The 25,679-nt window shown below is 28.8% G+C and overlaps 1 protein-coding gene across 3 annotated transcripts in view; it reads left to right on the forward strand.

Annotated features, from left to right (window-relative positions):
* LOC111684790 overlaps nucleotides 1–25,679 on the forward strand; it is an 84,977-nt gene that overhangs the window by 24,916 nt on the left and 34,382 nt on the right. For 2 of the 3 annotated variants that reach the window (XM_046954970.1, XM_046954971.1), the window contains exon 2: nucleotides 2,564–2,644. In XM_046954970.1, the coding sequence (XP_046810926.1) occupies nucleotides 2,584–2,644 (61 nt within the window). In that variant the 5' untranslated portion in view covers nucleotides 2,564–2,583. Of the gene's footprint in view, nucleotides 1–2,516; nucleotides 2,645–25,679 lie in introns of those variants that run through there. The other variant, XM_046954969.1, reaches the window with a different exon arrangement.

Raw genomic sequence — 25,679 nt, forward strand, 5'->3', positions numbered from 1 at the left:
TTAGAGTCTAGAATAATACACAAAATTATAAGATTATTACTTACGAATGTACAGCTTAACAATTATATATCAAAAAGATTTTTTCAAATAAGATTAAAATATGGGATTTGTTCACTTTGAAATAGTAAACGCTGGTAGGCCCCAGGGAAGTATTCTAGGGCCGTCCCTATAAAATTTATACCAGGCGCGGATCCTGATTTACAAAAATCAGAACATTTTTCGTACAAAATATAAAAAGGAAGCAAAAGGAAAAAAGTGAAAAATACAAAAATTATCCTTAAATACTCGAGCTGGAATCGCGTCTGAGTTATCTATATACAACAGATATGACGGCGCAATAACCCACAAATCAATATTTACGGTCTCAGTCTGACATTGCTGGACAAATGGAAAATAAAATTCAGTGCAACACAATGTACTCACGTTACATTTACTGTAAGAAATCATATGTTTTGAATATTATATGGTGGTTGGGCACGACCAATATTTTACATGTTTTTTTAATGAGACATAACGAATATCCATCCTATCATTTAATAGCCCTGACGTATAAATTAAATGAAACGCATATGTATGAACACGAATCTTGTTAACTGGGTTATTGAAAGCAACTCATCCTTTAGTCAGCCAATCCACTTTTTCCATTTAGTAAGTTACGTGGTTTATAATATATATTCATTTCATATAAATACATACATACATATGTATATGAATGTATGTGTGTATTCATACTTATATGTATATACTGTGCATATAAAAACATGAGACAACGCCAAGCCAAGAAAAATGAATTGTGACAACCAGGATCATGGTGAAAAGTCAAAACATTAATGTTTGCTATCCAGGGAAAATGGTTAAAATAAAAGTTGAATTGACTGCGTTAAACTCTTAAATGTTGGTAATTCTTCGAGAAATGAATGAATAATAATAATTATAAAACAAAAAATAAATAAAAAAATCTTTGTATGGGAAAAAAGCATTTTATGTGTTCCACATGCATTCTTCGTAAACGTTACTATAGGTTGCTCTTCTTAAGCTCGCTCCATACAGCAATGCCAGTTGCTCTGCTAAACCAACAATTGTATTTAGTATGTGTCATTTTTTGTTTGTTTTGAGTACTTGAAGAGCAAACACTGCAGTAGTTTTGGTTTTAATTTGAATGACCTTCGCTTTCGCATAATGTGATTTTACACCATGTTTAGTCAAGTATGTATAAAACTTTTAAGGTGGGAATATTTTGTATGTATGTACATATGTAGTAATGTATGTCCAATAATATACATGAATGTGTACATATCATCCCTGTAGTTTTACAATTAATCTATTTAAGAAGCTTTTTTCTAAAAGTTTCTAAATACTTGATTGGTTCCAATTTTCGTATTATTTGAACTCTTTGTAATAGAGTTTCATAGTTAAATGTTTAAGCCAAAAGTGCCCGATAAGCTAACAGGAAGATCACTTCAATTTTAACGCAAGCTTTAGGCATTTACAGTTGCCATATCGATATGTAAAAATATGAAGAAAAAAATTAATTTCGTTTTTCATATGAAAAAGGTAATTAAGGTCTAAAAGTATACCATGTAATTGGTATAATAAAAATGTAATAATAAAAATATTTAAAGTTCACTTTACTGCATACTTCAGTTAAAGTTACCTTGAAGATAAATTAAAATAATGGGTATAAATCTCTATATCTCTAAACTCTTTTTTTAAACTATTTTCATGTTATTGCTTGAAATTAATAGAAATGTTATATTAAATCACTTTTTCGATACAGCCTTCCTAAACTGCAGGGATATATGTATGTATGATGTATGTTCATATGTAAGGGTGAATTGCAAACAAACACACGTTCATATTCACATTCATTCAGCCATACATACTTACGTCAAGTACTTGCAGCACTTTCATATACTAAATAATAATGATTACTACACAATAACTGGAGTACCTAAATGCAATTTTATGTTAATTTCTTCCTTACGAATAGTATCCATTTTCAGTTTTAATGACACATGCATATCTTTATTAGGGTGTTTCTCCTTTTATTGAGTTTTTATTAGTACTAAGTATTAATTATTAAATACTATAGAACAAAAATTGAGTCTAAAATTTATTAAAATTTTTTGTAGAATTTTATGACACTATAGCTGGAGAACCTAATGCAATTGAGAACGTAAACTTTGGTTTTTGGGTTGCTCATTTTTTAAATTCTGTTCTCCAAATTGCGCAAAAGGTACAAAAGGTTCCTGTAATATAAGTTTTTATACATATGTCAAATATGAACACCGTTAATATTCTTATATACAAATGTATGTTGTTATACGCATACATATGCATGTATGAACGTTTGAATATTAAGTGCATGTGCATACAGATAATAGTATGTATCCACCATTAGATTTAAGCGTTTAGCTCATTTTAACTGAAAATTAATGATCGATCTAAAGACGGCTATGGCTTTGTATTCATATTGTCTTAAAAAATATTCATTTGCTATTAAATATTTGTTTCAGATGACCGTATTATCTAATTTTCAATTTTGTCCAATTAATAATTACAGGAGATTCGCAGAAACATACAATGGCGTATCATATAAACCAATTTAGGAGGGTAACATCGGATGGATTATTGTCGTTCTACAGTAAGTTGAAAAATATCATTATGCATAAATTTATATACTATTTTTACTTACAGTAGTCCACATAATACAGAGATTTTTTATTTTTAACAAAATTTTTCAATTATTATTTTTTAACTGATATACTACATAAATATGTACATATATTGAAATTATGCAGTAGCGTATAATTTATACCCAATTTCTATTTCATTATAACTTAAACAAGAAAAACGTATGTATCAAATAAAACAGAAATTTCAGTATCATTATAATTAAAAAACAATAACATTAAAATTAGTTGAAAAGGGGTTTGTTACAATTCTCATATGTTTTTTTTATTTCTTGTAAACTTTTGAGTTGTAACACAAAAGGATGCTGATAATAAAATTGTGAATATATGCTCTAAAATAAATTTTCTGTTTATTTTTTAACATTGAAAAGCTCAACAATATTTTTAGCTGTTCAAGTATTACAAACGAAAATATATAATTTTAAAGAAATAAAAAAAAAATAAAATATTTTTTTTAATAAATAATATTAAGATTAAATTAACAAAAATGTTTTAAAATATATCGAGGGACTATATTCAATAGTCTCTATCTGTCATTTTCATCAAAATAAGATTTTGATGGCAAAATATCCAGAAAACTATCCTGCACCAGTGACATAAATTTCAAAAGAAAAAAATATTTTTTGGCAATTTTATAGCAATTTTTAAATTTCTCTATTTTAAAAAAAGAAAAAATTCTGAATGCAAAACACTCTATCTTATGCAAAAATTGCTTCAAACTCTACTATTTTGGATAATTTTCTGTTGCAAAATAAGTATTTTTACTAATTTGGACATGCTGAACACAAATATTTGAAATCGGTTTAATAGTTTTCGAGATATTGCTCATTATGATACAAATTTGTTTAATTTTATTGCCGTGTTTAACCATATTGATACATTTGAATGATACATTGATTTTGGACCAAAACCTCATAATCTGTTGCTTTTTCAACAATTTGGTTTATATTGCTTCATTAAATTGCATAAAATTTTTTTATTTATTTATAATAAATCAAATAAAAAAAATTATATTTCTATAAAAAAACTCTCTTTGAAAAAAATTTGTAGAAAAAAAGCTCTATCTGATAAAAATTTTGTGAATAATTTTGCAAATAATGCAAAATTTTAAATTCTTTTTATAAAATGATTTCGAATATGGTCGTAAAAATATATTGTAGAAGATAAAACTCAAAAATCTTTACGAACTAGCGAAATAAACAGTTTTTTTTGCTCTCCTGAAAACTTGTGTTATTTTAGATAGAGACTATTGAATATAGTCCCCCGATATATGAAAAACATCAAAATATGTACTAAAATAGTAAAATGTGCTCTAAAAACTCGAAAATATGACATAAATATGCTACAAAAGTCAAATCATGCTAAATTGTGCTCTTATAAGTAAAATATGCAAAAAATGCTCTAACAAATCGATGCCAACGTTTTTAAATTGGTCTGAACCGTGTAAATATATTATCCATGAGTCAATACGACGCACCACCAAAAACATGCATTTGCATATTTTTGTCTCCCTGCTGATGAGATATTATAGCGGACTGCAAAATGCATCGCATTATGTTAGGCAATTAATATGAGTAGTTGTTTTCTATGAAATAATAAACAATATTTTAAAATTTTATATTGTCCCTGCTTTGAAAATTATTATTATCTCGATTTCTTATTATTGCAATTTGTATCTATGTGTGTACAAACTATTTCTGACATCTCTTTGGAATCTTTTTGTATGAAACAATGACGTAGATTCTCATTCGCATTCCGTAGACTATGTCCACTAAATTATATTTTAAACTACCTATACCCACTGTGCTTTGCTACCCTAAAAGCAATATAAAATCTTCCAAAATGTTCAGATGAATATTAAAGGAAAATATGCATAATTTGTGAATTTACTTCTGTTAATTTCCAGATAAACAATATTTATCATAGTGGAGATGTCAAGACCCAATTAAAAGTCCACTCTTCATACTCTAAATGTTCAGATAAATATCAAAATTCTTCATGAAGATTCTAGCTCTAATAGTTTCTCAGATATACGAATTTTTCTCCAAGATCTCCAGATGAAAGTCCACCCTTTTCCCTCCAAAATTTTCAGATGAATATTAAAGTGATTTGTGCAAAACATGAAGAATCTAGTTCTTTTAGTTTCACAGATAAACGAAATTTTGAATTTAGTTCCTATGGAGGTGCCAAGTCCCCTTTGAAAGTCCGCCCGTTATACTCCAAATGCTCAGATGAATATTACAGTTCTTCTCCCAGATAAACGAAATTTTGTATTTAATTAATATGGGAGGTGCCGCCCCCTCATGTTTAGTCCGTCAATTTATTACCCAAAATGTTTACATGGACGATAAAGATCTAAACGAAATTAAAATAAGGGCTCTAACTCTGTTATATTATTTCAAATATACAGATTTTATATTTTCTTAAAATGGGCTTGGATTCTCGCCCACTTGAAACTTTAAAATAAAATGTAGCCTATTACCTATTCCTGACATACAGGAATACGCTGTGAAAATTAAAAAAAAAAACATTGGTTCAGCCGTTTAGTAATCTATAACGTTCAAACATACATACAAACAAACACACATTAATTTTTATTTATATACTAGCTAATACCCGGTGTGCTTCGCTACCCCAATCGAAATTAAATACATAATAACAAAAAAATAGTTATTTAGTTACTAAATAATAATTTCCCTTGATGACAATATATTTCATTTAATTTCTAAAATAATACATTAATGATCTATTTATTTCTTATACTTGCTTAAATTTAATATATGCTTTTATTCTTAAAAAATAATTCATATTCTTATGCCTTGGGATATACAATATTTTTTGTTTTAACCTCTAGTATAAATAAAAAACTCACACTCAGATTTTGAAAATTCTTACCACAATAGTTTTTCAGATTAACAATATGTTACATATGAGTGATGCCAAGCAAATTATTACAAGTTCGCCAATATGGAAAATTGGAATTATCGAACAGTTTTCAAGATATACGAAATTTTGTATTTAATTCAAATATGTGGTGCCAAACCCCCTATTGAAAGTCCGCCCGTTATTTTCTAAGTGTTCTTATGAATGTCAATGTTATTAATATATTTGAAGACTCTAGCTTAGTTTCATAGATATACGATTTGTTCTATTTAATTCATGTGAGGGCTCCCCAGATGAAGGTCCGCACTTTTTCCTCCAAAATGTCCAGATGAATATTGAAGTAATTTATGCAAAATTTGATGAATCTAGTTCTATATTTTTCTAGACAAACAATATTTTGTATTCAAGTCCTTATTTAAAGTTCGCTAGTTATATTCCAACCCCCTTATTCACAAACAAAAAGTTTTTATTTATAAATGGTTTATAAAACAAAATTTCCATACAAAATCTAATTTATAAAGTATTTATAATATAAAAATATTGTTTGTGAATAAGGAGGTAAATGTTCAGATAAATGTTAAAATTCTTCAAGTAAAATTTAAAGATTTTAGCTCTAATAGATTCTCAGACATACGAAATTTTCTATTTTATTTATATATAGGGGCTCCAAGCCCTCATGGGTAGTCCGCCAATTTATTACCCAAAATGTTTACATGGAATTTTGGGTAATAAACGAATTTTTGTATTTAATTTATGTGGAAGGTACTACGCCCCCTAACGCTAGCCCTCCCACATTTTATCCTAAATAATCATATTGACACTAAAGTGGCCCGACAAAATTTGAGGACTTAACTTAAAGATAAATTTTATTGTAAGAATAGTCCTAAAATATAATTTTAAATATAAGTTCATCCTTATATTGTAAAATCTAAATATGTATATGTAAATTAATTTTGCCGGTAGTCCACTGATTTTTTTAAATATTTACATGTAAAACCTTTTTATGTAAATTCAAAAAGAAGTCAGAAATATGTAAGCAGTGTCCACGAACAGACAGCAGTGTAAGAAAATGTTTTTTTTTACGAATATAAATGTAGAATGACTTTCGTGAAACACTGTACTACAACTTCTTATGTTAAAGAATAAAATCTTAAAGAAACATCTCTGCTTAGTAAAAAGTTAAATGCATCTGTTACATGTTCAAGTCGAAAAGAAAAACTTTTTAAGTTAATTTACTTTGTATTTAAAAATCTGCTACTAAATTTAGCTCCATTTTTATTCTCTCCCTAGAACTTAATGAATTCTCTACCAAAAACTATACTAAAGTAAATTGTGTACAAAAAAAGGAAGGGAAAAAATAAACAGAAAAAGAAAATGGTAACCCACAATGGGTTACGAGACGTTTAACCAGATTTTGTGGTTACAACTAAAGTTGGACCTAAGTTGCAGCTGACTCGAGTAAAAACAAAACATCAACTATCAGGACAACAACATGCATATTAACAGACATAGAAATGCAACATAAGGAACTCAGATAAATAGTTTACCTTACGAATACGTCATGCATTTATACATAAATATATACATACTATGTATGTTTGTAGAAAATGTAAAGCTTTTAGCTCTCTTACAATTAAAGCCAACTTTTAGAATTCGTTCGTACATGAATCAGTTGATGTGAAATTAGGTTTTTACATGTTTCCAAATGTGAGATCGTCCTTAGAGTATTTATCTACACTCACACTCAAAACATTTACATCTGTATAACATATGTAGGTTTATTGTTACTGGTGATGATGATGGTCACCGACATTGAAGTTCAAAAAATAAACTAAATTGTACGACTACAATTTACAAACATACATACATGTTTCAATATATGTACATATACATTTATAATATGTATATAAACCTATCCAGGTAGCATTTGGAAGATTGTTGGTTAATTAATCAGTAAAATGAGTCGTTTTTGACTCCTTTTGATGACCGAAAAGTGATCAATAAGTTGCACGCTTAAAAAATTATTCGAAGATGATATATATAAGTTTGTCATTCCGTTTGTAATTTCTATAATATAATTTTCCGACCCTATAAAGTATATATATATATTTTGGATCCTTATAGATAGCAGAGTCGATTACATTAATTTTTGTATATCAAATAATGATTGCTATCATTATATCCTTCACCTTCGTGAGAAGGGTATATATAAGTTTGTCATTCCGTTTGTAATTTCTATAATATAATTTTCCGACCCTATAAAGTATATATATTCTGGATCCTTATAGATAGCGGAGTCGATTAAGCCATGTCCGTCTGTCTGTTGAAATCAGTTTTTAGAGGACCCCAGATATCGGCGAGATTCGAATCTTCAATAATTCTATTAGACATGCTTTCGAGAAGACCGCTATTTAAAATCAGCAAAATCGGTCAGTAAATAACGGAGAGCAAAAATCCTAGACAACCTCTGAAAATTCCATCAAAAAATGTCAACAACAACACTGTATATAGAAAAAGATGTACACGTGTGTGTGTAGATGTATTTGGTTTTATTCAGCTGCGTGTTTTTTTGTATGTTTGGAATCCAATATACACAGCAAAAAAATATGATTTGCATTTTTTGTTAACAATAAAATAATTTTCCCTTTTGTTTTGCAAATATATATTTTAATGAATAGAAAAAAGTATTTAAAACGTTTTCAATTATATGAGAGTAGATTGTGAGTTATTGTACAATAATTTTTATGCGAATAATGTAAGTTTAAAATTTAAAACTAACACAAATTTTTTCCAAGTGCTTTTTAAAAAATTTTTTTTAAGATAAACAAAAACAAAATCTACGTCTCGTCAATGTTTAGCAGCAATGAATTCGAACGTGTTATTTTACTCTTGCTTGTGTACTGTTAAGAACAACAACAACAACGTATTGTTAGTGTTAAGCGCATATAAGTGTATAGAAAACACACTGTCTATAGCTATGCGCATTTACAAAAACAAAAGAGTACCAAACGCATAGGGCACCCTTGGTTTGGATACTGTTGGCGTCATTGCGTTGTTATTTTTGTTTTTGTTTTTCTGTGTTTTTCGTTATGTATGTTTAGATGTCTGTTGGTTTAGATGCCTTGTGTATTTTGTGTTTTATTTCGTTTAGCGTTGTTGTTGTTCTTTAAAATTTATAAAAGATGTTTAAAATACGCTATGGTGAAGGGTATATAAGATAATATAGCACTCTTACTTGTTTTTTCATAAATTCAGTTTTTAATAACATATAGATAGGCATTATTTTCGAATCATTTTTAAAGCGAACAACTTATTGATCAATTTTAGGTCATCAACAGAAGTAAAAAGAACGACTCAACTCATTCAACAATATTCCAAATGCTAGCTGGGATGCATATATACAGATACAAATGACTAACACACATACAATATACATGCATTTTACTGTAATAGTAAACACTATACCGTCCATGAACATCTGTATATTTTAATAGTTTTTTAATAATGAAAGTACATTTCTTAGTTTTAGTTAACAGGGTTTTAATTATTTATTTCATTCATTAAATAATTTGTTAACTAGTGAAAAATCCATACTTGATGTTATTGTTAAACAAAACAAGTAGGAAAACGTCTATTAGGATCAACTATTTTTTTTTAAAGCGGAATTTTGATATTATCATAGGCGAATTCGGAATATTTTAAAACTAAACATGAAATATGTATTATCTTTGAAGGAATTTTTGTTTATACTCTATGATTTTTTATATTCCATTGTTAATGATATATGAATATTCATTATAATTTTACAAACAACTTGTTGTATAACATACTTTGTTTTTATTTAATCGTTTTAGTTTTGAAATTATATTGTGTATTGTCAAATATTATCAATTTAAATTTTTCATTCCAAATAAATTGTTTAACCTTTAAATATTAAAATATATTAAGAAGCTTTGTGTTGTAACATCAATTGGTTTTGATTTTTAAAACTTAATTCTAAAACATAAGGCATTTTTTCCAATTAAATTTAATTTTAAGAATATATTTTATTTATGTTTTGTTTCTTATATGCATATGTGTACATATGTATATAGATATCTCCACATTCATCCCAAACTTTAATAACTGAGTACGACACTCGATTTTTTGTTGCAATTTATTATGTTTTTGGATCACCTTTGCGATAAGTTTGCCATTTCCTTAGTAATATCTACAAAATTATTTTCCAACCCTATAAAGTATACATATATATTTTGAATACATATAGAAAGCGCAGTCGATTATACCATTTCCGAGACAACATCGGAAAATTTCATCGAAAAATATTTTCTTTTTTTTTTGACATAAAAGCAACATTGCCCTTTGGAGAAAACGTTTGTTTCGATGTGTATTAGTTTTGTTTCGTTTGTCGTTAATTGTTGTTCATATTTTGGTTTTGTTTCTAATTGCTAAAGTTATGGTCGATTCGGAAAAATTAAATAGATTTAAATTTGGTAAATTTATAAGATTTAGAAGACTTTTCAATTTAGTTTGTAAATTGTGTATGAAAGTGTGTGTATGTATGTATGTATACACTATAGGTGAAAATTTAAAGTTCATCTCAGAACCATTTAAATTCTTTTTCGAAAAACAAAAAACTTACTCTAGAGCCAATAACGTCTGCCTCTGTTTAACCTTGTGTACTTTTTCAATTAAACTGTTACAATATTTAAATAACAGCATCAAAACTAGCACTTAAAGCCTTCCGATCAAAGTGAAATCATCTTTCCTAATTTTCTTCTTCAAAAAAAGAAAAATTACAACTTTTTCAGAATAAAACCATATTATTTATTACAGATTTATTTACAAGTTGGAATTCCACTTTCGATCGGAATATCTTTCTGTGACGACCTGTATATTGTCGTGCATTATAAATATTAACTTCGCATGTATAGTTGCATTTATAAATCTATTATTCAGAAAATCCCGGCTAAATTAATAATAAGTAACTACTATAATCCTTTAATTTTATGTTTATGTTCCGCTATAAAATGATTGGCTTGGCCACGACTGTACATAGAGTACATATACATTACAAAATAAAATAGTATACAGGTAAAATATTTTACAATAAGATGACTAAATAAATAGAATATGTAAGTTTTAAGTACATTAAGTTGGACCCGTTATTTATGAGTACAATAATATTTTATATTAAATTTACAAAAAAGTTTATTCGAAAGATTTCTATGTTATATTCTTTCATCATTGGCCAATTGGATATAGGAATATCAATCCATAAAAATTAAAATTTATTTATTAATTCTGGTTTTTCAAAATTATAATTTTTTAATATTTATTAAACAAATTAAGACTATAAAATTGCAAGGATCTAGCGCGGTTTCATCTCGAAGTTACAGAAACAAAAATTTCAAAAAAAAAAAAAAATTAATGTGAAAAATATCTAATGCAAAAAATCCAATTCTAATAGTTGATTAAGTCCCATTCTCGAAATTTTCTTCAAATTTTAAAAATTTCTAAAATCAAAATAAGGATATTAAAAATACATATACAAAAAAATAATTTTAACATTAAACATATTAAATATGCATATAATTAAAATCTTAAATCAATTACCGGCTTTAATCTTAGTTATACGATTATGAATATTCATACAATTCCTTACATTAAAATTATTAAATTTAAATATAAAGTTGAACCCAATAGTGTAAAAATGCATTTTTATTTTAAGGACTAGTCTAAAACTCACATGTGTATGTAGTTAGTTTATCATCTTGAAATGACGATCTGATTGAGAAACCCTTAAGTGGCTTTTATTTGAAGATATGTATATATGAATGTCTTGTATCTATAGATAGTTATTTCTTTACAATACACATTTGTTCCATGTAAACCACTTCCATTTAGTTTAATTAATTGAAATTTGTTTGAATAACTTTTGGTCGTTTATTTGATTGTGAGTGCTTTTACTGTATTAGATATAAGGATGTGTGTATCTATGTGTTTACAAGTACGATTCTTTGTGAGTTGTATTGGATTCTAGTGGGTAGAAAAAACGGTACCTAGTAACTGGAAAACTCTTGTGCAGTTGAAAGCAAAAACCTTTGAATGCGATTCTGTTATAGTGCAATTCCCACAATAGAAGACATCAACATTTCTCAAGTAACCCCACCGCCGCCACCACTATATGCTCGCTCTTACGACCAAAAACCAAAGACAAATCACACGCGCATCTAAACACAATTGTACTACTACTGTTTGTGTACATACTAGATATTAGTAGTATTTTGTATGTTCATTGTATATAGAGTTGAAACGTGGGTTTTTATTCGAATAGTTAACATTTTATTTATAAACGAAAATAGTTTAAATTTTTTAATAATCGAATAATTTAATAAATTAATTTTAAAGCTGAAACGCTATAAAATATTGCAAATCGTTAAACAATCCCTAATCTATGTGTTGTGACTGACATGCTGAAAAAATATATTTACATACATATGTATGTGAATCAGTCTCCAAAGTTGTTTATTACATTAGACTTACTCACAAAAAATGGTGCTTAAGTTACCCCCTCAAAATATGCGCTGTTATGTAATATTATGTTATCCAAAATCTTTTCGGTTAAGTGTTGACCATTCGTGAGATGGACAGTTTTTATGAAAATATCGTATGGGGGACTCGATTTTACATCTTAAATTAAACATTTTACCCAGCTTCAAATAACCTTTGTTATGTTTTATGATGGTTCCCAAAATATTTCTAGTCTATCGATGGCCATTCGTGAGCTGGACCGCTTACAAAAAAGTCCGTTTATAGTATTTTTTTAAATTTTACAGTATTTCTTAAGCAAAATATGCAATAAGTGGTAGCATTTGAAAGCCAGATCTAGTGGCGCGTAAAATTTGCAAAATTGTGCATACATTTTATTTGTATTAATGAAAAATCTTACAATTTTAAATATTTTGTAAAATGACAATTATGAGCAGACGGTTATTTATGATTTATACATCATTGGTCGCGTCTTTAAAACGGTTATATTGGATATTTTGTTTAAACAAAGAAAAAATTTAATAAAAATAATTCCAAAATACCTTTTTATACCCACCACCTTTTTATTCCCTATTGCTAAGATTTGTTTGGTATTATCGATCCCTTTCAAAAAATTACTTTAACACTCATTATTGGCCCAAAAATGCGAGTATAGCGATGAAATTCGGTACCAGAAAATTCCTTACAAACCAAAACCTTTTAACAATTTTTTTAATGATCGGCCCATAAATGACCCCCATTAAGTCCCCTTAAAAAATTACTTTTAATTAAGTTTCTTACGAACCAAACCCTCTACCATTTTTTTAAGGATTGGCCCATAAATGACCCTACCCCCCATATAAAGTCCCTTCAAAAACTGACTTTAACACTCATTACTGGCCCAAAAATGCAAGTATAGCGATGAAATTCGGTATAAGTAGGTTTTTTACATACTAAAAACTTTTTACCATTTTTTTTTGATTGACCTATAAATAAGGTCCCCTTCTGCAAATGACTATAATGCTCATTACTGACTTAAAAATATGAATGTACTGACGAAATTTGACATACATTATTTTAATGCTAGCCAAAATCTCTCCAACAAATTTAGGAAGGATCGGTCCATAATTTACCCTATCTGCCATAAAAGATTTCTTTCAGAATATTACTTAAGTTAGTTAGTTTGAAAAGAGGATGTACATAAATCAAATCCGAAGAAATACACGTAGGCCTCTATCGGGCCTGTTTTGCGCTGCTTAAGTGGGAATCGAACCCAGACTAGAACACTAACCTACTGGAGGCCAATATTACTTTAACGCTTATTACTGGTTAGCGATAAAATGTGGTACAAGTATGTGGGTTTCTCGCGAACCAAAATCTTTCTACCAAATTTTATGTGGATCGGTTCATAATTGACCCTACCCCCCATGTAAGATTACATTCAGAAAATTACTTAAACGATCATTACTGGTATGAGTTATGAAGTACGGTCATGAAATTCGCTCCGAATCATCTTTATAAAATTTTCTGAAAAAAATTCAGAAAATTACTAGTACAGCGGTGAAATTCGATATAAAAAAGTTTATACTTAATAACATAATTCTTCATTTCGAACTTAATGAGGACTGATCTATAACTGACCCTATCCCCTACAAAAGGTTTCTTTCATGAACGAGTTTTTGTTATTAAAAAAAGAGTTTTCCTTATTTAAAATATGGGTATTGTGCTGAAATTTTGCATAAACAGGTTCTATACAAATGAAATATATGTGCAAAATTTTATGAGTATCGGTTCATAATTTACGCATATAAAGGTCCTCTTCAGAAAATTACTCATACGCTCACGGATTAAAAACTGAACTAAAATATTTGGTTTTAAAAATTTATTATTTGTTTGGTAAAAAGAGCTCGGTCCATAATAGACTTAAGCCATATTCCAAATATCACCCTGATAGGGGAGCATTCCTATTACGGCATGCGGTTTGATGGTGGGTATATGAAATTCGGCACAGCCGAACATAACACTCTTACTTGTTTTAATATGATCCAGCTCACGGACGGGCATCACTAGATTTAAAATATTTTGGGAATCATTATAAAACAAAGCAAGGTAAATTTTGAGAGGGGTAACAAAAACACTTTTTGCTTTCCATACAGAGTGAGTCGGTCTAATGTACATATATCATAATTACTTTACATTGATAATCGATTTTTTACACAATTAAAATATCAAATAACTTGTAATAATCAATCTTTCGTACTGGATTTTACTTAAATCGTACTTATAGACGGTTAGTTACCATACTATTGAAACTGATCCAAATTAATTCAAATACGGAATTCCCAACAGATTTATTCATTGAAAATATTACTTTATGATTGCTATATACATGTATATACCTTAGTATAATACGGTTGAAGCAATTGTGGCACAGTTGTGCAGTAGTTACTTCTTAAATCCAATTTTCAATATATCATAAGTGATATGATCGGTCAAAATTTTGTAGAAAAGAAACCAACCGTTCTCTTGGGTGAATAACCACTTATTTTTGTTCGACAATGACCAAAAAAAAAACTGGAAGTCTGCTTACCCGACTATTCTGGATTTACTGATTTTACAGTTATTTTTTTATATTTGCTAGTATATTCACTCACTCAATGCCCAATTAAAAAGTTATTTTATCATTTTATCTGGAATGGTGTCACATGTGTAAATATCAAAATTTCTTGAAAAACACTAACTAATTCCTTATTAGTCAAACGCAATAAATAATTGGCTACAAATTCTATGAAAAAAATTATGTTATTGATAACGATAACTCATTACCAAGTAATGTATGAAATAACTACATTTCCTACAATACTCATTACCAAAAATTGAAAATATAGGACAATTATTTTTGAACCTTTAAATCATCAGCACAAACATTAAACTACAAAAAATAAATAAAACTGTGTAAAATTTAATTTCATAATTTAGAGATGAAAGCTGGTATTTTTTTAATTAATCCATTTTTTAGTTTTTTACCTATTAAGTTAATTTTGGAACGATACTTTATAAGAACGGGTATTTTTTCTTCATACTTCGTCGAGTTAATTTTCAGAACGACAGGATTTATTTGGGAAAGTAAAAAATTAACAAAATGCTATTTTTAGTCCCTAATTTTAAATTAATTTTTGGCTGTGTAATCATATTTGTTTTTAAAAATTAATAAAATTTAAAACTTTTGTAGGTCTTCGGCTTTTGCAAAAATTTTATATCACAGGGAATTTGAATTCGATTAAAACAGTCGACATGTCATTTTATGTATTTGTTACCAATAACTTATATTATGTATGTAGTAGACCTACAAACGGCACTAGGATAGGTATCTGACAACCGTTGTAAGTTGATACTCAAATATTTAGAATGACTTAAATAAAAAAATCATTTAGTCGTGTGGGCAAGAACATACTGTTGTATTCGAATGGTGCACAGTATTGTTAGTAGATACTCACACTTCATACTATCGTGGCACGAGCGTTGTCATTTGCTTAGTGTTTGTGCAGCCATGCACACTGTTGCAAATGCTTATAAAGAAACAAAACAAACGGCCCATTGTAGAGACAACTAACACCAAGTGAACGAACGCTTTAATCCTTTTCCCAAATGCTCACCAGCTTCAGTATCCAGTTGAGCAATCGCCGCATTCTGTAAACCCCAAACAATTGTGGGCACAATAACGGAAGCGACTCTACATACAGTATACATATTTTTTCATGTTTTCATATTCGTTATTTTGCGTATTTCTCTATGCCACACGGAGCATTTCTACATTCAGCAATTACGCTTCATAGAGATAATCGTTTCAAAAAACATTAAAAAAGAACAAACTTTTATGCTATTAAAAAGTGTGAAATCCCAATGTTTTTGTTTTCTTTTATGAGCATTTATAAAATAGCAGTAAAACACACAAACAAATAAGCATACATAAAGGGGTTTCCAAAAGGACGGATCGATCTTAAGAATCTCTAGCTGAAGTGGTTTTGAAGACTCCTGGTTTGAATTCGTAAAATTGTTATCAATATTGATATTGTATTGTCGTATGTACATTTGATTGCTCGTTATGTTGTTATGAATTAAACTCCACGATCACGATTTAACCGTGTTATATTTCCTGAAGCTTATAAACTAGATTCGAGCACTGTATATATAGGCATTTTCCGAACTTTTTGGAAAACCTTTTATATATATATATAAGAACACATACATACATGTACGTATGCTTAGCACACAAGTATTTTTGTATTTTCATATGTACGTATGAAACTGCATAGAATTGTCACCATGAAATATGACTGTCTGTCTGTATTCATGTTTGTGTACTCGTATTTAATAGCAGTATGTAAAACGGGTTCCCATCATGAAAAAGGTTTCTCAAACGACACTGTAAAATACCACAAAATGCATACAGCAAAAATTATTTGTTTGAACGAATACGAGAATGCTGAAAGGAAAACAAAGCAAAAACAAAAAATTGTTTCAATTTGTACAAAAAAACAGAAAGAATTATTCATATAGAAACACATTCAAAACTAGTAAATAATACTGCATCCCAAAACGCAATAAATGAATAAATGAATGAATGGATTGTGTAGAAAGGACACTTGTGCTTGTTTACACTACAACACTCTGTGTGTTCTTTTTTTTGGTGTGTAATGAAATCTCTTGGTTTTGTTTGACATAAATACAGAAAATCCTTGTATTAATTGTTACAATTAAGAATAAAACACATGTTTTTATATACGAGTAAAAACTGTCTTAAATAATATGTACTAGTACTTTGTAACTCTTTGTCATAAAATTCGCTTTAGATTAATTAGAACTTAAACGCTAAAACTTTAAAGTTTTTTATTTAAAAAAGTTAACATATATTTGATACATCCAAATTAAAATGGAATGAAAAGTAGATTTTTGTAAGAATTTCATTATTACTATGTATCTTAATGAATATATGTATTAACTCCACTTTCACATAAATATACATATATATAGAACATTGTTTTTTTATATCCTTTTGTGTAAGTTACACATTCCGTGTGTAATATGTATGTATGTATGTATGTATGTATGTATGTATGTATGTATGTATGTATGTATGTATGTATGTATGTACATAGATCAAAACCAAAAAAAAAAAATTATTAAAAAAAAGTTATTGAGTGCTATACTATTTATTCCTCTAGTAAAAAAATTTCGAACAAAATAGTGACAATCTCCGATTTCGATGATACAAAATATAAAGATATTAAAATTTTTATCGAGGTTCAAAGTTCATATTTTTTAGGACTTTTTTTAACAAGCATTAAATTTTAATCACGTTAGTCCCTAATTAAAGCATTTATTTTGCAGTTTAATACTACTTTTGTTGAAATAAAATAGTTATGATTGCTACAAGGATTTAAATATAATATATTTATTTTTTAAATATCTATCCTTATGTAAAAACTATATACCCTTCACCTTCGTGAGAAAGGTATATATAAGTTAGTCATTCCGTTTGTAATTTCTATAATATAATTTTCCGACCCCATATATTCTGGATCCTTATTGGTAGCGGAGTTGATTAAGCTATGTCCGTCTTATCAAAAACCAAGTTTCATACAAACGGGTTTCCCCGTAAGACGCTTTCAATAGTAAAAGCAATCGGAATTTTCTATTTTTAATCAATCTAGATCGAATTTTATTTCAATTTATAAAAGCCAACATTTGTAATAATCTCAGAAATATGAAAAAATCTTGAAAACATTAACAAAGCGACATATTCATCCTTTATTATATTTTGGGGCCAGCCTAATGTACATATGTATATATTTTGACTTAATCGATTCCTTTAATTGGTTACAAATGCTATTATATTGGTCATAATTGTCGCACTAGCTATTTAATAAATACATATTAAAATCATGCGATTTGATATGTATTAATGGAGATCATTCCTGAATAAATGTTTCGTGTGAGTAATAAAGTGTAAAAAGAAATAGATTCTGAAATAATTTCTTAAAAAGGGCTCGTCATGTTAAATTAAACTTAAATTCATCGAAAATACTTAATTATAAATTGAAATAGTCCTTAATTATAAGAAAACTAGTTGTTAAACCCCTTCAACTGACTTGTATAAATATACCAACAATTACATATATACATACATACATATGTACGTATGTTTGTGGGAACATCTATTTTAGTTTTATTTTTATAGGACTCATAAAATATGAATACATTTTAAAAAATGACTTAAGATTTCAAAACATTCTTGAAATTCCCTTATCAAAATGAGCTAGATATTTTTTGTGTGAATTTCTTTTGTCAACATACCCGTTCACCATTAAAAGGTTAAAAGGGAACAAATAAAAAGAGACAAAAACAACATGACTTTCCGCCCTAATGGAAGATAAATATTTAAATTTTGTGCTACATTTCCTAAATTACAAACGAGCATTTTGCTGGTGTTGACACTAAGTAACTACACCATGATACCCACAAAATAAGTTAAAAATTTAATGAACGAACGCCTGCATAAATAATTAGCAAATCTGTATCTTGCATTGAGACTAGAATTAACACATTTACAACATTGTAAGTATGAGTCGATATAACTCATGTTGTGTTCACAATTATAGCATAATTTTAATATTATTTTAGATGACAATATTAAAGGTTCCCAGTAAAATATTTTCAGATTTTGGTAATGAGTTTGTAGGATATGTAGTTATTTCATACATTACTTGGTAATGAGTTCTCGTTACCAATAAAATAAATTGATTTTTTTGAATGGAATTTGTAGTCAATTGTCTATAGCGTATGTCTAATAAGGAATTAGTTAGTGTTTCTAACCGTAGTCGATTTTGGAAGTATTTTCAAGATATGAAAGTGAAAACCATTCCAGATAGTATGATAAAGCTATTTTTTAATGGGGCATTGAGTAAGAGAATAAAATAACAAACACGAAAAATAACTGTAAACCCAGTTTTAAATTCGGAAAAGTAGGGTAAGCAGATTTGTAACTAGTTATTTTTTGGTCATCGTCGAACAAAAATAAGTAGTTATTCACCCAAAAAGTAACTACTTACACTTTTCTCTAATATTAATTGCCTACTTACAGGGTATGTATAGAATTTGTTGGGTTAGAAAAGAAAAAATAAATTGGATTTTCGATTATGATATTGAGAAAAATATAAAAATAGATTAAAAAATGTTAAAAAATCAAACCAGTGAACATACTGATATCTATTATTGAAAAACTTTAGCGAAATACAAAATGTATGAAAATTAAAAATAATAAATATTGGTTTCGTAGGATATAGAAATAGAACTCGAAAACCATACATTTAAATTTTTAATACTTCCATGTATTCGGTCACTTTAATATTTTAATTTCTAAGTGTGAATTGTCATCTCTAACAAGAAGACAGAATTATAAAAAATAAGTTATTCCATAAATCTAATCAGTTGCAATAAGAGGTATTTGCACAAAACTAGCCCGACTGTTTCCGAAAATTTGTAAATGTATTTAGCGCAGGTGTAATTTAGTTCGTATTTGTTTGATCACAACTGCTCCAAGTTGCATAAATGTTTATTCGTTTGTCACTATGTCAGCTAGATTGTCACACACAAGCAAAATAAGTTCTATAACTCGTTCCTTCTACAACTCTAAACAGAGTCGTCCGTCCAACATATTTTGAGACAAATTTATCAACAAATCTCTAATGGCTCTCCATGACTTGGCTATATGACGTACAAAGTAAAAGCAGATTGTACGCTTGTACAACGGTAATGAGCACATAGAATTTATGAGATTGCATCATAGTTTGTTTCCTAGCCAAACTACGAGTAAAATCATCCAAAGTGCAGAAGTGAGAATGTTAAAGATGAGACGATTACAGTTTCCATTAAAACTTTCACTAAGCAGGGGGGATATTTATCTATAAAGTAACATTATATATGTACATTAAGGTGGTACTGTGTGTCAAAGCCAAAAAAGAACTCAATATTTTTGTTATCTATTAGACAAGGTTGTAACGCACTAAAATATTGGTACAACACCCACCTTAAATTATGTAAGCCTTATGTTTAAGCTATACAGGTCGCATTATCTCTAAGACAATTTGACAAAAGTTGAACACACTCTTTAAGGGACGAAGCTTTGTGAAAATGGTTAAAATCAGTCCATTATTTCGTCTAGCAACCACACAACGTGCTCCCCCAAAAGGTCTTTTGATCTTATAATTATGTTAAATGTTCTCGTTGTTGTACTCGTATTTCTAATCTAGTAATGAGCTGTAACGTAATTTTCTGCAAATTCATAGCCGTAATCTCATTTCTGAACCAGTAATGAGGGTTAAAGACAATTATGGACTTATCCTCATAAATTTCAGTTAAGAGATTTAAATTCATAAGATTTATTTATGTAGAAATTTATATTTTTAAAACCAGTTATGACGGTTAAACTGTTTTCCGGATGGTCAATTGTATTGGAGCTACACAAATCTTTTCAATAGAGAATATATATGTAAAATGTCAACTGTCTAGCTCCTTCCGTGTGATCTATATCGTCATTTTAACAGACAGACGAACGAGCATAACTAGATCGTCTCAGAATATAATATGGACCCAGAATATATATGGTTTTATGGGTCTTTGGCGAATATTTCGATATGGTACAAACATAATGACAAAAACAATATACCCCCATCTGTTTTGATGGTAAGTATAAAAATACGACATGCAATAAAACAATGCTAGTGGAATATTATTTTATAAATTAATGATTAAAATTTAAATTTTTGTTAAAAATATAACCATTTTTCGAGATATACCCTAATGTCTATCTGGATATATCTTAAGTCCATACATTCATATTAGTTTGTTGTGATGTGAAATGCTTTTACAAGCAAATACAGACAAACATATCCACGAAACAAAGGGTTTAATTGTGTGTATGTACATAAGTACCCAGATAACATTTTTTATCGAATTCATTCAATAATAAGATAACAATTGTGGATTTTGTATTCGACGTGTCTGCGAAAATTATAATTTGTTTGATATCCGATTTTTTATTTGTATGTTTGATAAAATGATACATATGGACCGGTAGGTAAAAAATCGACTGTTATCTACATAGAGTTTCTCAAACCATGGATGGGTCTTTTTCTGATTCATAGAGTCTAAAACTTTCAGGTGTTAAATTTTAATCGATTCCCGTTATCCTATTGCACTAATCTTTAACATCAGTTAGTTTTATAATAATCTGTGTTTATTATACCCTACACCACTATAGTGGGGAGGGTATTATAAATTTGTGCTGATGTTTGTAACATACAAAAATATTGGTCCAATACCCACCTTAAAGTATACCGATCGATTCAGAATCATTTTTTGAGTCGACATGTCCGTCCGTCCGTCTGTCCGGCTGGCTGGCTGTCCATGTAAACCTTGTGCACAAGGTACAGGCCGCAATTTTCAAGATAATTTGATGAAATTTGGATCAAATATGTTTTTTGGCATAGGGACGAAGCCTATTGAAAATGGTTGAAATCGGTCCATTATTTCACCTAGCCCCCATACAACCATTGTAACCATTTGTATCGCAATGAAACTCAACAAAACTAACTGTTATTTAGAAATTTTAGTTTTTTATCAATAAATTTCTAAAATATTTTGGAATTATTGGTAATATTCAACATAAAACTTTCTTTATAAAAAATAAAAATTTTATAAAAAGTAAAAATTTTAAAAATATACTTTCCTACTTGTTGTATGATTTATTTCAATTAAAAACTAATTAAATATTCCAATTATTACAAAATTATATACGAGTACAAAAATGTTTATTGGGCATGTATATGAACTTAATGTTATTTGGTTTGAATTTCATGCGGTCTACCATAAAAGTGCTGAAATGTTAACTTGAATAATAATTCTACTTCTTATTTATCTCCTTCTTCTGCTTTTTTAGTCTTCCGGAGTGCAAAACTTACACATTCGAACCGTATCTGAAACTTTGACTTAAAATCTTGTGATTACATTAAATTTAGAGCGTATTACATGCATAAAGATTTCCTAAACAGTTTCTAACAAATTAATGTTTAACAGTGTTACCATTAATTCAAATAAATCGTTTGTACATTGCAAGTTAGCTATTTCAGTGTAATTCAAGTAACTCAGACTTAAAGTTTGGCAATCTTGGTAGATGGATACGTGAATAATTTTTAAAAGACAAAGGTCTGCATAGGTGTTCAACAAGGTGGTAATTAAAATGACGCTTACCCAGACACACATATTCAATGAAAATCAAACCAAGCGCAAGATGCCTTTTAATATAAATTGCCTAATTAACTTACTACAAGATTGAGTCCCATATTTAAAGCTGGAAAAACAAATATTTAAGAAAAAATGTCAACAATAACGATAACACGAAACTACATACATAAATATATTATTAATAAATGTATGTATGTCTTTAATATACATTAGAGTGGTTCAACGTTACATTTACTTAATTAAACAAGTATGTATAGTGGGGTATGGCCGACTATATGATACCCAACACCAGTTTTTCAAATTTTTTACATAATTAATTATTTAATTAAAATTTTAAATTAATTCCGAAATATTTTTACATATTGTTGACAAAAAAAAGATATTTTCTACTAGACGGGTTATATGGAGATAAGGGTAAATATGGATCTAACGTTATAAATTTTGGTAGATAGAGAAAATTACGTATAAATCAAAATTATTTATTTAAATTTTTATCGTGATTTTAGTGTTTAAATTAATTTCATTATTCCAAGATGGGATACTCTCACCAATATTTTTAGTTCAGCTTTTGTTGCGTCGAATGTTTTTGCGTTTGTCAGGTTAACTGCCTCGAGCTCCCTCCCCTCCTATTGCATTCGCCCTTTCGTTGCTTACTGCTCCCAAGTGTTCTGGTACCCATATGGTGTAGAACTTACCTCTGGGATAGTATATATTTAAAGCTTTCTTTTAATCCAATACCGTCTTATACTTAATTATCTCACCTGATATCGCCCTAATTGCCTTCTGGCTGTCGAAAAATATGTTAAGCGCTGTGGGCGCCATATTTTATCTAATCCAATTTACACATTCCGTTATTGCTCGGACTTCTGCCTGAAAGCTTGCGTTATGTTTTGATGCACGGTGGTAGATTTCTGTTTCTGGGTCTTCAATATAGAACTTCTGCACCACTTTGTCTATGCTGGTCTAATGGATTTTTGACTGTAGGATTTCCATCATCGTAAACTGCATAGCAGAGATCCGGTGTCTTTTTCTAGTAACTTTGGTTCTTTTCCACCGACTAGTTTCTCCCCTCCCTTCGAGGTTGGTTTCGCCAAGGATTCTGACTTCAGGTTCCTTTAAGTGAAGTGCAGCTTGCCTTCGACAGATCTTTTCTTCTTGGGTTTATTCGCAGTTGTCAACATCTCGGGAGACCTGATCCTCTTTGCCTCAGACCCTCTGTTCTCCAGATGGTATTTTCTTACCATTTTCTTTTTACCATTTTCTCTACTTCATCCTTCTTGGAATTTGCTAAAATGGTATTATTATCATCGGAGGATTGAGAGTCGCTGAGGTAGCTACCGGAACTGGGTTATTTAGGTCCTGCACCGTAACTTTTACTGGGAATATAATATTCCCAGGTGGTGGATTCTGCCTTTCCTCAGCTTGAGTGAAACTAAACTCAACTTACAAGTTTATGTACATATATAGAAAGCAAAAATTACAAAAAAATTATTCGGAGTATGAACCAAGACCCTCAGTTAATTTCTAAGATAATGCTTTGTTTTATTGATTTTAATAAAAAAAGAAATCAACGTTATTTTGAAAAAATATACCTGCCTGTTTATTAAATAGATACTCTAGACAATTGGTAATGACCACACATTACCGAGTATTTTACTGGTCATTACCAAACATAAGTTGTTTTATTTTAGTAAGAATCATTTTATTAAAAAATTATAATCCATAGTTCTATATTAAAGTTTCCTCCGGAAACTTATGTACCATATTCACAAACATATCGTTACCTAAAACATTATCAACTATAATACCATATGATAGGTTTCACTTTTAAACATTTTGATTATTAAAAAAATAAATCGTGGTGATAAACAAACTCGGTTCCGCGCTCGCTTACAAACAGGGTGTTAAAAAGTATGTCCAATTTCACTTAAAATTAAGGGACTTTTAGTCAAATGTTCCCTCACAACTATTTTATTTCACGTCTAATAATGGTTTCATAAACACGATTCTTAACTCGCAATCAAATATAAAATATATTTAGTGCATTAAAACGCATCATTTGAGAGGCATTCCTCAAAATAAAGGGGGTTCACTGGAAACCCTAACAATAACAATAAAAATAATATATTAAGCACCACCCTATTTTGTATGTATGTGTACGAAATGCATATACACACACACACGTACAGATTTACTTATGAATCTGAAAGTTAAGTGTTATGTTGTATAATTAAAGGCCTGCATTTCAAAAAAATTACGCCAACTTGTAGCATCTTCAAGGATGCAGTACAACAGTTCAAGGTTGGAAATTTATTGTGATGAACAAGCTTAAATATTAACACCCATACATTTTGCATTTTCATAGTTCATACAATGTTTAGGAGGAGGTTAAATGTTATGCAAGTATGTATGTAAATTTGTGTATTTAAATACATGAACATAAATGAACTCTAAGGCATTCATACATATGTATATGTATATTTATAAATAATGTAATTCATATTCATCTGCATACATACATAGTATATATGTATGTACATTGTACATGCTGAGTTTACCTTCTCACTTCCTGTATACAGGAATAATAGGTGATGGGTAGAGAGGTCTTCTTGCAAAGATAAATAAATAAACAAAGAAGCCGACATTAAAAATTTAAAATATGCTTAAAAATGAAGAAGAAACAAAGAAGAATAATATAGGTACTCGTAATAATAACAAAACTTAACTAAACTAAAACATCAGATTTTACATCTTGTGTCAATATTGTCAGTGTTAAATAATTAATTTTTCACAACCAAGAAAATTTGAATGCTATTCATATATACATACATACACTCCTATACATATTTGTATTTAATTTAAAAAGTTTACCTCCGAAAGATAAATGTTATTTCACTCTGGCAATACGAGGCAGAGTGACATTTGAACAGTAATACAAAATTCATTAAATTGTAATTAGGCGCTAAAAAAGAAGGATTGTTACTGTTTTAATGGATAATAAAAAATACGCTTGAATGATATACATACATATGTACATGGTTATGTCGTACGTATATATTTGAATTAAGTTAAGGAAAATATAAGATTTAAAAATTATTATTGAATTAATATAAAAAATCGGACAGTTGGTCGAAACGCAATTTTTTCAAATTAAAACTAAACTTAATTTATTTTGGTGATAGAAGAAATATTTCTATTTTTAACGCCCTAATTGCAATTTTTCGACATATACTATAGTAGATGATTAGCACTTTAATAATATTTATT

This window comes from Lucilia cuprina, chromosome 6 (assembly GCF_022045245.1).
Source record: "Lucilia cuprina isolate Lc7/37 chromosome 6, ASM2204524v1, whole genome shotgun sequence".
Taxonomy (NCBI): domain Eukaryota; kingdom Metazoa; phylum Arthropoda; class Insecta; order Diptera; family Calliphoridae; genus Lucilia; species Lucilia cuprina.